We start from the raw sequence: 12,330 nt of genomic DNA on the forward strand, positions 1-12,330 counted from the left end.
CCCTCCACAGTCCAGCCCCAGCGTCTGCCCAGGCCCTGTCCCTAAACTAGCCCTTTGCGCTTGCATTCCCTCTCCCCCAAGCCCTTGCTACAGTGTCACCCCCACCTGTGCTGCCCTCCTCTTCTGGGTGCTGCCAAGCCCTAAGCATCCTCAGGGGCCCAGTTCTCTGCCATCCACTCCAGGACAGCTTCCTTGGTGCCCTCACCCATTCCTGACCCAGGACTTAATCACAAACTACAGATTTAGGAGCTGGGCAGTGCCTCAAAGTGCTCTCCAGCCCACTGAGCCCCAGATAAGCCAAGCCACCTGTCCAGATGCACATGGCTAGTCCACGCTCAGGGAAGGATGCTGGGAAGAGAACGTAGGAAGCTGGTTCTCTCACAACCAAGAACCTCAAAACCTTTCCCTAGGCCAGCTCCACAACTCAAAATATGTGGAGGATTCTGTGTCTCCATCATGACCCTGTTAACATCAGATTGCACACTGGTGTCTCATGGGTCTCTCTTTTCTTCCTGTGCAGATCCCAGCATCCTTGGGCAAGGGTGCCTCTCACTGCTCTGCCAGCCCCATGGCACTCAGACACAAGGTGCTAATCATAGCACAGTGACTAACTGAGCCATCTATGCTAAGTCCAACTTGAGCCAAGTAGGCTGGTGGGGCGGGATCCGGCAAACACATTCCTGAGTCCCCACAGCCATCTTTCAGTGACCCTGCCCCTGTAACTGCCTTCACAGCATCTACATCCATTGGCTTGGTCTATCTCCCTAAGAGGTCTGTGATGTAGGGAAGACAGGGATTGGGCTCCCCATTTCACAGACGGGAAAATGAAGGCTGAAAAACCATTTGAAAGTCACACTGGCACCATAGGAGAGCCACAGAAGGCAGCTTGGTAGGGTCAAGACCTTGATCGGACTCTGGAGCCAATCAGACCAGGTGAGAGCATTTCCGCTTCACCACTGTCCTAGCTGGAATGCCCTTATTTAACTTTGCTGAGATTGTTTCCTCATCTGTAAAATGGGGATAATAACAACTACCCCGCAGGGAAGGTTCCATAGCACAATGTACACATGCATACGATAGCATGCTTGGCACACAACCAACAGGTACCCAATAGCACCTTCGTCTTGAATTCACTGAGCCGTGTTCTCTGGAAAGATGCCCGTCACCTGCCCCCTAACTTACTATGTGGTCTTGGATGAGTCATGCCCCTCTCTGAGCCACGTGGGCTTTGTGACTTCTACATGGCCATGCAATGGGATGCCTCCTGGACTGTGGCCTATACCCCTAGACCTGTGGGCATTGGGGCTCAGGGGCTGGGCACTGACCTTGGGTCCTCAAGCTTAGGGTTCATGTTGGGCTCATCCCGGCCCTGGCCAGCGGGCCGCTCCTCATGCTCACTCTCTGCTACAATCTCCAAGGTCATTTCCAGCTTGCCCTGAGGGGACAGAGAGCACCTGGTTAGGGGCACAAAGGCTCTGCTCAGTGGCCTGGAGAGTAACCAGGCCAGGAAAAACATAAGGACCACTTCATTATTTAAAAAATAAAAAAAAGACGTAGGGTTTCTGAACATAAAAGCAGCACTTGCTCTTTGTAAAACATTTGGAAACCTCAGAAATGTATAAAGAAGGGAGACTCTCCCCCATACTTCCACTACATGGAGACAAGCACTGTTAACATCTGCATGCATCATAGCTGATTTTCTCTGCAAGTGTATGAAATGTCACACTGTGCATATACAGTTCCATATCTGGCTTTTTTCACTTCGGAATATATTTCACTATGTAGTTGTCTATTCTTTAAAGTTTGGTTTTTAATGACTGCCAAACATTCTATGGGATGGTTGACCATAATTATTTAGTAAACTACTTATTTTGGTTCATTTAGGTTGTTTCCAACTCTTTGATAGGATAAATAATGCTGCAACAAATATCCCAGAACCTAGATTTTTTAAATTTATTGGGTTATTTATTTAGAAGAGATTTTAGAAGTAGGATGACAGAGTCCAAGGGCATAAATATTGTTAAATCTGTTACTATATGTTATCAAATTGCTTCCTCCACACAGTAAAACCATTAGCGCTCCCAGCAGAAGTAAAAGGGGGGCCTGTCTTCTCTCTGCATGCTCAGCAGCAATGAGCATTTCTATTTTAAAAATATATATAATTTAATAGACCAAAAAAACACATTTTAAAATACAGTAGTCCTCCCTTACCTTTGGGTTTGATTTCTAGGGTTTCAGCTCCCTGTGGGCCAGTACAGTAAGTTATTCTGACACACAGAGAGAAAGACCACATTCACCTAACTTTCATAACAATATATTGTCATAATTGTTCCATTTTATTATTAGTTATTGTTGTTAATCTCTTACTGTGCCTCATTTAGAAATTAAACTTTCTCATAGATATGTATAGATGGGAATAAACATAGTACATAATACGGGTTTAGTAGTGTCTGCAGTTTCAGGCATCCCCTGGGGGTCTTGGAACATATCTCCTCCAGATAAGGGGGGACTACTGTATCCCTTTATTTAATTACTAGAGAGACTAAACCTTTTTAAAAATGTTTTGCAGACATTGGTAATTATTTTGTGAATTATCTATGCATATTGTTTTCTCATTTTTCCTTTGGGGTACTAGTATTTCTTATTGTTACCACTCTTTATATAACAAGTATATTCAATTTCAAGGACCACTTTCAGGGTTGGCTGGCTGCCTGCAATTTCTAAGTAAACTTTCAGGGATTAACTTCCTCTCCGTGGCTGCTGTGGACTCAGGGGAAGGATGGTTCTCTCGGGCCCTCCAGTCACCCCTCTAAGCAGACCTCTCAGAGAGTAGAACAAGGATGGTCCCTTGGAGGGTCCTGCTCAAATGGGAGAGGCATGACCCCTGTCCATTCACCCAGGAAGCCCGGGTCAGAGGGAACCCAGGACACAGGTCACTATTAAAGCCAATGAGCAGAGTATAAACAGAGTAATCTTTTGATTTAAACAGGCTTCCCCTGGGATGTGAGCCTCAAAGGAGAAGGCGGCTGGGAATTGGGAGGAAAGAGGGAGAATGCCTTGGAAAATAGAGAGAGAGGGGGGACGGGGGCAGGAGAGGGGGAGAAAGGAGGAGGAACAGTAAGCATGTATTTTCTGATGATGTATTTTCCGACAATTTCTATGCAAGAAGCTGCCCCCATGCCCTCCACTGGGGCTGGAGGAAGTAGACTTACCGCCAGTATTTTCTTCTCACCCTCTTCTGCTACACAGGGCCACCAGCCCTTCACTGTTTTCTGCTCAAAAAGGGACACAAACCATTCTGGGTGGAAAGTATCATCCAGCTGGTCCAAGGAGCACTTCTCGGCTGTCTTGGCCGGCTTGGGCATGCGGTTGAGATCGAGCTGCAGGGAGCCTGCAACACACAGGTGGTTTTTGGCCAAGGCTTTCTCGATCACTGCCAGCCTGTAGCCACCCTTAGGCAGGGCAGGTTCAGGAAAAACTCAGTCACCTCCTCTGTCATCAGCTTCTATCCATGGCCGAGCCACAGGTAAAATCTCACAAACTCTCCATCTCCCCACCCATTGTCTCCCATTCCATCTATACAGCTTCCCATTCATCTATTCATGCATTCATACACATGTTCATCCACTCCTATTTACTCACCCTTAACTAAGCCACCCACCTCTTCAATTACTCATCTATGTACAAAGCCATTCATACACCGTCTATAAACAGCCATCCATCAATTTTTTAAAAATTGTTTTTATCATGGTAAAATACATATAACATGAAATTTGTTATTTTAACCATGTTAAGTGTACAATTCAGTGGCTTTAATTACAGCCACAATGCTTACAACCATCACTACTATTTCCAAAACTTTTTCATCCCCCAAACAAAAACTCTGCACCCATTAAGCAATAACTCCCCATTCCTCCCTCCCCTTCACCCCAGTAACCTCTAGTCTACTTTCTGTCTCTATGAATTTGTCTATTCTAGATATTTCATATAAGTGGAATCATACAATATTTGTTTTTTTGTGTCTGGCTTATTTTGATTTCCATAATGTTTTCAGGGTTCATCCTTGCTGTATATATCAGTAGTGTTTTTTTAATCCGTATTATTTTTTATGGTTGAATAAGATTCCATTCTAGGTATATACGGGTTGAACATCCATAATCTGAAAATCTGAAATCTGAAACGTTCCAAAGTCTGAAAGTTTCTGATTGCCAACATAATGCTACAAGTGGAAAACTCCACACATACGTACTTAAACTTTGTTTCATGCATAAAATTATCTTAAATATTCCATAAAATTCCCTTCAGGCTATGCTTACAAAGTATATACAAAAAAAATCTTGTATTTAGATTTGGGTCCTATCCCAAAGTTATCTTATTAAGTATGTGCAATTATTCCAAAATCCAAAAAGCATCAGAAATCTGAAACACTTCTGGTTCCAAGCATTTCAGATAAGTGATATTTAACCTGTACCACACTTTGTTCATTCATTCATCTGTTGATGGACATTTGAGTTGTTCCCATCTTTTAACTTCATATTGTGAATAATGTTGCAGTGAACGTTAGCACACAAATGTCTGAGTCCCTGTTTTCAATTCTTTGGGGTGCATACACACACCTGGAGTAGGATTCTTGGTTCATTAGTAATTCTATGATCAGCTTTTCAAGGAACTGCCAAACAGTTTTCCACAGCAGCTGAATCATTTTACACTCAAACCAACAATGTCCCAGCACACCAGCAATTTCTCCACATCCTCAAAACACTTGTTATATTCTGGTTTATTATTATTATTATTACTATTATCTTAGTAGGCGTGAAGTGGTACCTCACTGTGGTTCATCCAACAGTCTTTTTCATCTACCACCTAGTTATCCAAGCGGCCATCTTTTTATATTGTTTTATCTAATCATCCCTTTTATCTGTCATCTCCCAGGATACCTTCAGCTACTAGGTTGAACCATATGAAAATTCTTGTATTTAACTATCTTTGACCCATTTAAACAGTAATTTCATGTGATTTCACCTAATCTAATCATAATCTGATAAAGTCAATGGGATTGGAGCATAGGTTGCTGAAGGGATTAAGAGAGATCAATAGAAAAATTGTTTTCCGAAGCCAAATTAAAGAAATTCCCAAACACCATGCAAAGGTGATTCAATTTTTTTCAGTGTAGAATGCATAGTTACTATAACTGAACAGAAAATATAACTCTTTTTCTACTTTTCTTTCTTTTCACTCATCCATTTATCAATCCGTCCTTCCATCTGTGCATCTGCTTTGACCTAACTATACACATTTCTCTATAGCTACCATTTGTTAAGCACTATATCTATCCATTAATCAGGTTATTATTCCACCTGTCTGTCCACTTATTCAACTGTATATCGGCATTCATCTATGCTCCACCCACCCATATATTTCTCCATCCCTCCAGTGCAGATGAATGAATGTTTATTTTCTATTTGAAATGTGGTGCCAATATACTAAGCAAATGTCAGAATATTAAAACACACACACACACACACACACACACATACACACACATTATCTCAGCATGATCTACATAAAAGACTGTAAGGAAACACAGGCTATCTGGATGGTGAGCTTATAGGTGCTTAACCATTACCTTTAAAATTAAAAAGTAATAAATATTCAAAAGACATAAATTATGTAATTAGAAAACAAATTATGAAGGTGGAAAAGAAAAATTTCATGTATAAAAGCTAGTATTTGTTAATGGTTTTATTTTTTAAAACGAAGGATGAGTCTGTTTAACTTTACTTTGAACATGATTTACTCAGTCAGTAAAAAATAGAGGGTTTTTTTGTTTTTCTTTTAAAAACTAATTTTCTAAAGCCTCACTGCCTAAAGGAAAGATTGATGCCATAAATTCATAAAGTCTGTAAGAAAAAAAGACTCCATAAAAATTTTAAAGCATAAGAAAAATTGGGGGAAATTATTTGCAATGTATTCTTAATACATAAAAGGCTCTGAAAATCAATAATAAAAGATGAACATTGCAAAACCATGAAGAAAATTCCACAATACGGATAATAAATACATGTTAAAGTTCTACCTTAAATGCAATAAAAAAATGCAAATAAAAAGGAAATATCTTATTGGCAATTTTTTTCTTAATGTACAGTGGTAGCAAAAGTTTAGGGAAAATGGCACCCTGTACAAACAGGGCACAGGTGGGAGGATAAACAAGTAAAACCTTGCTAGAGGGCAACTGAACAAAATGTTTCAAAAACCATTTAAATGTACAAAGACACATCTACTTCTTAGAGTTAAGGAAAGATATGCACAAAGGATCCAAAGATGTGCATATGCCGAGGGTCTCACTCACATTGGAAAACCTGGAGATGACCTGAATACCCACCAAGAGAGGATTAATCAAAATGAGGCCCATCTCTATGACAAAACATAGGCAGGCATTAAGTGTGATGATGGAGATATAAATGCAGATCGATACCTACTGACCAGAAAGGATGTTCTTGGAATATTAGGTTTACCAAAAAATCAGGATATAAAACAGTCTGTGTAATAGAAATCCATTCATATACATATGAATATATGTATATATTGTATATGTATGCATGTATGTGTATATATAAATACATATATAAAATACTTATGTTTAAGTCTCAAATAATATATAATACAATAAAACATGCCAAAATGTGAGTGGAAATTGGGTGGTGAGATTAAGGTGGGGAGGAGGCATTGCTTACCTGCATTTTCTAATTCCTCTACAGGAATTATGTACACAATAATAAGTAAAATAATAGAAGTCAAACTTGGTGCCACCCTTTTTACACCTGATGCTTTTATAACAAAGTTCTCTGTGCATTTGGCCAGGCCAGGTGCGCAGGGCGGGGAACAGTCAAGTGAACAGGCAGCCTTCTCCCCACTGCCGGAAGCCGCGCCTCAGAGTATCTCCTGCAGGGGCCCCAGGGCTCAGCTAAGAACGACTCACCTTCTCCAATCAAGGGCTACCCCAAGAGGGCTCCAGGCCACCCTGCTCCCAAGTGGCAGAATGGATCTAGAAACCAGGGATCCTGACTTCCTGGGCTGCCATTTCATAAGCTCGCTTTATTTTTTAATCAAGGTAAAATCCAGCTCACATAAATGCACCACTTTAACCACTTTAAGTGTACAAATCAGTGGCTTTGAGTATATTCACAGAGTTGTGCAACCGTCACCACCATCTAATTCCAGAACCTTTCCATCACCCCAAAAAGAAACCTCTTACCCATCACAGTTACTCCCCATCGCCCCTTCCCCCAATCCCTAGCAACCACTAACCTATTTTCCGTCTCTATGGATTTGCCTATTATGGACATTTCATATACATGAAGCCATATAATATTTGACCTTTTGTGTCTGGCTTCTTTCACTTGGCATGTTTTCAGGTTCACCCATAGTGTAGTATGTATCAGTATTTCATTGCTTTCATGGCTGAATACTATCCCATTGTATGGGTAGACCACATTTTCCAGAGTTAACCTTTATAGCCATGACAGGGCTATCTTGAACTCACTGCTCTCACAGATGAGCGTGCTGGCCCCATACAATGTCTTCCTCCTTGTGCCCATATCCTAACCCTATAAGGCCACCATCACCACCTTCCATTCAACCCAGCCTCCCTGCTCCCCAATTGCAGATTTCATCACAGCCCTTCCCACTAGAACCCTGTCTGGGGGTAATGGGGATGGAGCCTGTGTTTGTTCACCCAGTCGGTCACACACGCACAAGGATAAAGACTGACTTGAGACCCTCACTCACAGGGCTCAGTCTGTGTCAAATGTGAGGCCAGACAGCTGGCGACAGGCAGCACACACTTGCGTCCCTCGCATACTTACATATCTGAGTCCCATCATCCAACATGGCCCAGTGTTCAGTGCCACCCCTACTGACAGGCCCACCCTCAGTGGCCACCAATCACTCTGACACTTCTGTATGTCATACACCTCACTTAACACTGGGGACACATGACCCTGAGCTCCCTGAAAGCAGAAGGCGGGACTACTCCTCCTGCTAGGCTCCCCCAAGGGTCCAACAGTGGCATAAACACACAGTGTGGGTTCTGGGGCAGCCCCCGTGTGCAGAATGGGATTCTAGCAATGGTGCTTACCCAGAAAATCATCAAAGGAGAACTTGTCATTGTCCCAGATCTGGAATACCACTCGTGCTGGGATTTTGCTCTCAGTCTTGTCCAGCCTCCAGAAGGCATCCTGACCCAGAGGAGGAACAGAGAAGGATGCAAGGAAGCAAGGTTAGAGAGAGGCAGTGTTCCCTTCCAGCCTGGAAGGCTGCCTGGAGGAGGCAGAGGAGTAGGACGTCCCCAAGGGACCTGCCAGAGCCAGGTCCTGTGGGAAGACTGGGAAGGGCAGATCCCAGAAGGCAGTGTTCAAGGGCCCAAAAGGGTACCATGCAGGCTCAGTTCACATAAGATGGCTCCATTAATCCTCCCAAATCTGTAAGTCAAGGTTATCACTCCCATTTTACAGATGATGAAGGTGAGGCTTGGAGAAGTTAAAGGAATGTGCCTGAGGTCTGACCACTAATAATAATAACATTAATATCGTGCTTCCTATGCGTTGGCCCTCTACTGCTATGAACTCATTTATCCTTCCAACCACCTATAAAGGAGATACTATCTTTACAGTGGAGGAGACCAAAGCAAGTAATTTGTCCAAGACCACACAGCTAGGAGGTGGCAAGCTGGACTCAAACCCTGGCAGCCGGGTTCCAGAGTCCTGCTCTCTACCTTAAACCTTGCTCTGTACCTGGCATCTCAGGGTCAGGGTGGGGTAACTGAGACCCTGAGGGACCCCACCCTACCCTGGCTGTCATAGAAGGATCTCCCAGTGCGCTGCTGTAAGGAGCTGGCACTAGAATCTAGACCCCAGCTCCTCCCTCTCCACCCCACCCAACTTCACTCCAAGAGCTTGACCCAGGGCAAAGCCAAAGCCTGAAGTGCTGGGAAGTTCCGTCTCCTGCTGAAAGGAGAGGAGGGGCCCTTCTCTCCCCACCCCACCTCCCTCAGACCAGCTCGCCTGGAACACGGTCATCTTGGGCTTCCTCCCACTGAGGCTTCATGGAGCAACTGAGTGGTGTGGGACTGAACATGCAGAGGCCAGGGAGCACCCCTCAGTCCAGCCACACTCAACCCACCGCACTGTCACGAGGGCTTTCCAGCACAGTCTTGTTCTCTGTTTTCTCACTATAACTCTCCCCTGGGTGAGTGGCAAGGACAGGAAACAGTGTGACCATCCTGCAGATGGCGGGTGCCAAGTCCTGAGTGCCGGGTCAGAGCACGGGCCTGGATCCAACTCTGCAGGGAAAAGCTCCACCGAATGCCTGGTAAACCCACCCTTGCTGTCCAGCCAGGGCCTGCTGTGTGGCCACCCCAGCCTCAGAGGTTGGCCTTGGAAATCCCAGTGAGCTCCCGAACCAAAGACCACGACCCCTGTCCCGTGAGGACTAGTCCCCGTGCAAAGCACCCAGCCACGGCCTGGACTGCTGCCTGGGTTGGGGAAGGGGCTCAGGTCTCCAGCTGGCCCCTCGCCTCCAGCCCTCTGTCTGGTGCCTCCCCCCTTTTCCGGGCCCCAACCTTTCTGCAGGTGCCTCCCTCCTCTGGCGAGCTTTTATGGCCAGCTCCGCAGGCCCGCCTGCATGGCCCGCCAGCAGCCTCCATTCCTCTGGCCGGCTTGGTTTATGGGCTCGGTAATGAGCCAGAGGTTCAAATGGCCCCTGGTGGGAGCAGCTGGGCTGGGGCTCCAGCCTGGGGAATGAACCCCCCCAGGTCCCAGGCGCTCATTATGCTCCTGGCCTGGGCGCTTTTACTAGCTGTTTATTTGCAGGGTGGGTGCCCGACGCACAGGCAGGCCCCAGTGGGTGTGCTGGGCTCCAGGTGGGGAGCCGGGCCGGGGCAACCAGTGGTGGTTCAAAGCCGCCGGATGAAAGGAGACCTTGTACTTTACGACAGTCTCGTCTGGTTAATAGGTTCCCTGGAGGGCCTGCCTGCCAGAGGCCCTGAACCCCACGGCAGAGGGCTGGCTCTGTGGCAGGCCCAGGGAGCCCAGAGGCTGTGCAGTGCCCCTGCACGAACCCGCCCCAGACTCGATCCTTCAGCCCAGCGCAGCTAACTGGTGCCCCACTGTGGCCACGGCTCCGCCTGCCTCCCAGGGTCCCTTCACTCCAAGAGGGACCCTCGGGCTCTGCCTTCGGCCAAGCCAGTTTCTGTCTCCGCCTTTGGCCAAGCCAGTTTCTGTCTCCCACTTCTGGTTGACTTCAGAGCCACGTGGCCTCTGTTTCTGTTTCTCAGCCCCCTCTTCTGACCTTCTCCGCCCCTCCTTCCAGCCACCTTCTCCCCAGAGTCTGGCATCACGGAGAACGTCCCTTCCCCTCTGGCCTTCCCTCCCAGTGAGCCTCTCCTTCCACTCCCTGACCTCTCTTCCTCCTCTCCACCCCTGCTCCCCCATGGGCTTCTCATTCTCCCAAGTCTGACCCAGACCCTGTGGGCCATCAGGCAGTCCCTTCCATATCCTCAGCCCCTGTCTTCCTCTGGAACTCGCCCACGGGTTGGTCCCACTCTCCCCTTCTTCCTTCCTCCTGACCAGGCCCTTTGATGCAGAGACAAAACCACATCGTTGCCAGAATGGAGCCACCCCAAATTCTTAATCAGCAACCACAACTGGGTCCCCAGAACTGCCGGGTAACCCTCTCTGTGCTGCCAGTCGCATTCCCTCCCCATCTCTCTGTGTCCCTCCCCCACTGTCACTCATAGCAGCTCTTTCCAGCCTTTTCCACTGGTCTCAAGTCACTTGCCCCAGTACCAGATCATCTCTCCTCTTACTTCAGAGACAAAACAGCCACTCCTTATCCACATCTCCACCTGTCATGAGGAAGGGGCTGTCCCACCTCCCACTCCTCTCGGTCTCAGTCTCCATCCATGTCCAGCCCTTGTAGGTGAGCCCTGGGCGTGCCACGGGGTGCACAGCCCTCCCTCTCCACTCCCAGGCCCCCTCTCCCTCTGTCCACAGCAGAGCTGGCCAGGGCAGTGCTGTGTCTTGGGGCAGATGCAACCTTGGCTTTCTGATGGAAACAGGCTCATGACAGGGAAGCACACTGAACAGCAGCAAACGAGGCTCAAGCTGCAAACGGCCCATGCTTTCCTTGACCTCCCAGAACCCTGTTGCTCAATTCTGCTTTCTGCCAGTCACTCCCCAGCAATGGCTCGGTAAAGGGATCCACTTAACCCTGTTGAATTCATGTTTTCTTTTGTTTCATGGTTTCAGAATGTTCCGTGGAACATTTTGCTTTCTCTAACATGCAGATGATCCTGCATGTTAGGCTGGGAAGGGCCATGCAGAGGGGATGTAATGAAGAGAATTAAGAAAATCCAGGCACTGGAACACGTCATATATCCCCTTTCTTTCAGGAGACAAGGAGTCATAGGAGCTTTGAGGCTTAAAGCCTTGAGCCACCTCTGGAAGGAAACCAGGCCAGCAGAACCTAGATGCCAGAGAGGCATTTACCCCCTTGAGTTGGAGAGCACCTCAGGGTGGAACTTAATGCCAGGTGGGACAAGGATGGCCAGAAGCTACAGCAGAGACCCCTCTGCCTCCAACCAGCATAGCCCTGAAGTCTCCACTGCCCTCAGCACCTATTCTGTGCTCTGAGGGCTGCTCTCTGAGGGCAGGCCTGGTCCTACCAGGAAGAGGCCGGCTGCCCTCGAGTTCTGCCTAGTTCAGGGGTAAAAAGTTGATGCCCCAGATGAGACCTAAACTAGCAGATGCTGAGACACAGAGACCGAGGTCCCTAAATCCAGCCTCCCCTCTGGCTGATGCAAGCCAGGTCTCCCTAGGTGCCTTTGGCCTGCAGTCAGAGGTGGGAGTGGAGAGGAGGGTGATGGCTGTGGGCCTTGCAGGCACACTTGGACTGTGACCTAGCTTGGACGGTGACCATAGGCACAGATGTGGAAAATGGGATATGAGACTTAGCCAAGCAACTCCCAATCTTGTGGACACCATGATTTATAGGCCAGACTGGCCTTCTTGGGAAGCTCCCCGATGGGGTCTGCCCCACTGCCCCTTTGAAGGCCATGCTGGGTGTCCCTACTCTACCCACTCAGACCCCATGATCCTTCCTGCTGCTTAACTTGCCTGAGGTAGGGAGGGAGGCAGTGACTTTGGGATCCGGATTTAGCTGCAAATGATGGATATGGCACTGTGTGATCATGAGGTGGCCGTGGGGTGGCAGCAGGTCTGGGGATGGGAAAGATGGTGGAAGAGAGTGGAAAAGGGGTGGATGCAGAGACGG

General features: G+C 47.2%; 1 protein-coding gene across 15 annotated transcripts in view; it reads right to left on the reverse strand.

The window, feature by feature from the left end:
- Positions 1 to 12,330, reverse strand: part of DYSF (dysferlin) — a 234,630-nt gene that overhangs the window by 4,326 nt on the left and 217,974 nt on the right. For all 15 annotated transcript variants that reach the window (XM_032176991.2, XM_032176986.2, XM_032176988.2 and 12 more), the window contains 3 exons: positions 8,138 to 8,237; positions 3,213 to 3,391; positions 1,326 to 1,435 (listed from right to left, as the gene is read on the reverse strand). In XM_032176991.2, the coding sequence (XP_032032882.1) occupies positions 1,326 to 1,435; positions 3,213 to 3,391; positions 8,138 to 8,237 (389 nt within the window). The remainder of the gene's footprint in view (positions 1 to 1,325; positions 1,436 to 3,212; positions 3,392 to 8,137; positions 8,238 to 12,330) is intronic.

This window comes from Hylobates moloch, unplaced genomic scaffold (genome assembly GCF_009828535.3).
Source record: "Hylobates moloch isolate HMO894 unplaced genomic scaffold, HMol_V3 SCAFFOLD_15, whole genome shotgun sequence".
In the NCBI taxonomy this organism is placed as follows: domain Eukaryota; kingdom Metazoa; phylum Chordata; class Mammalia; order Primates; family Hylobatidae; genus Hylobates; species Hylobates moloch.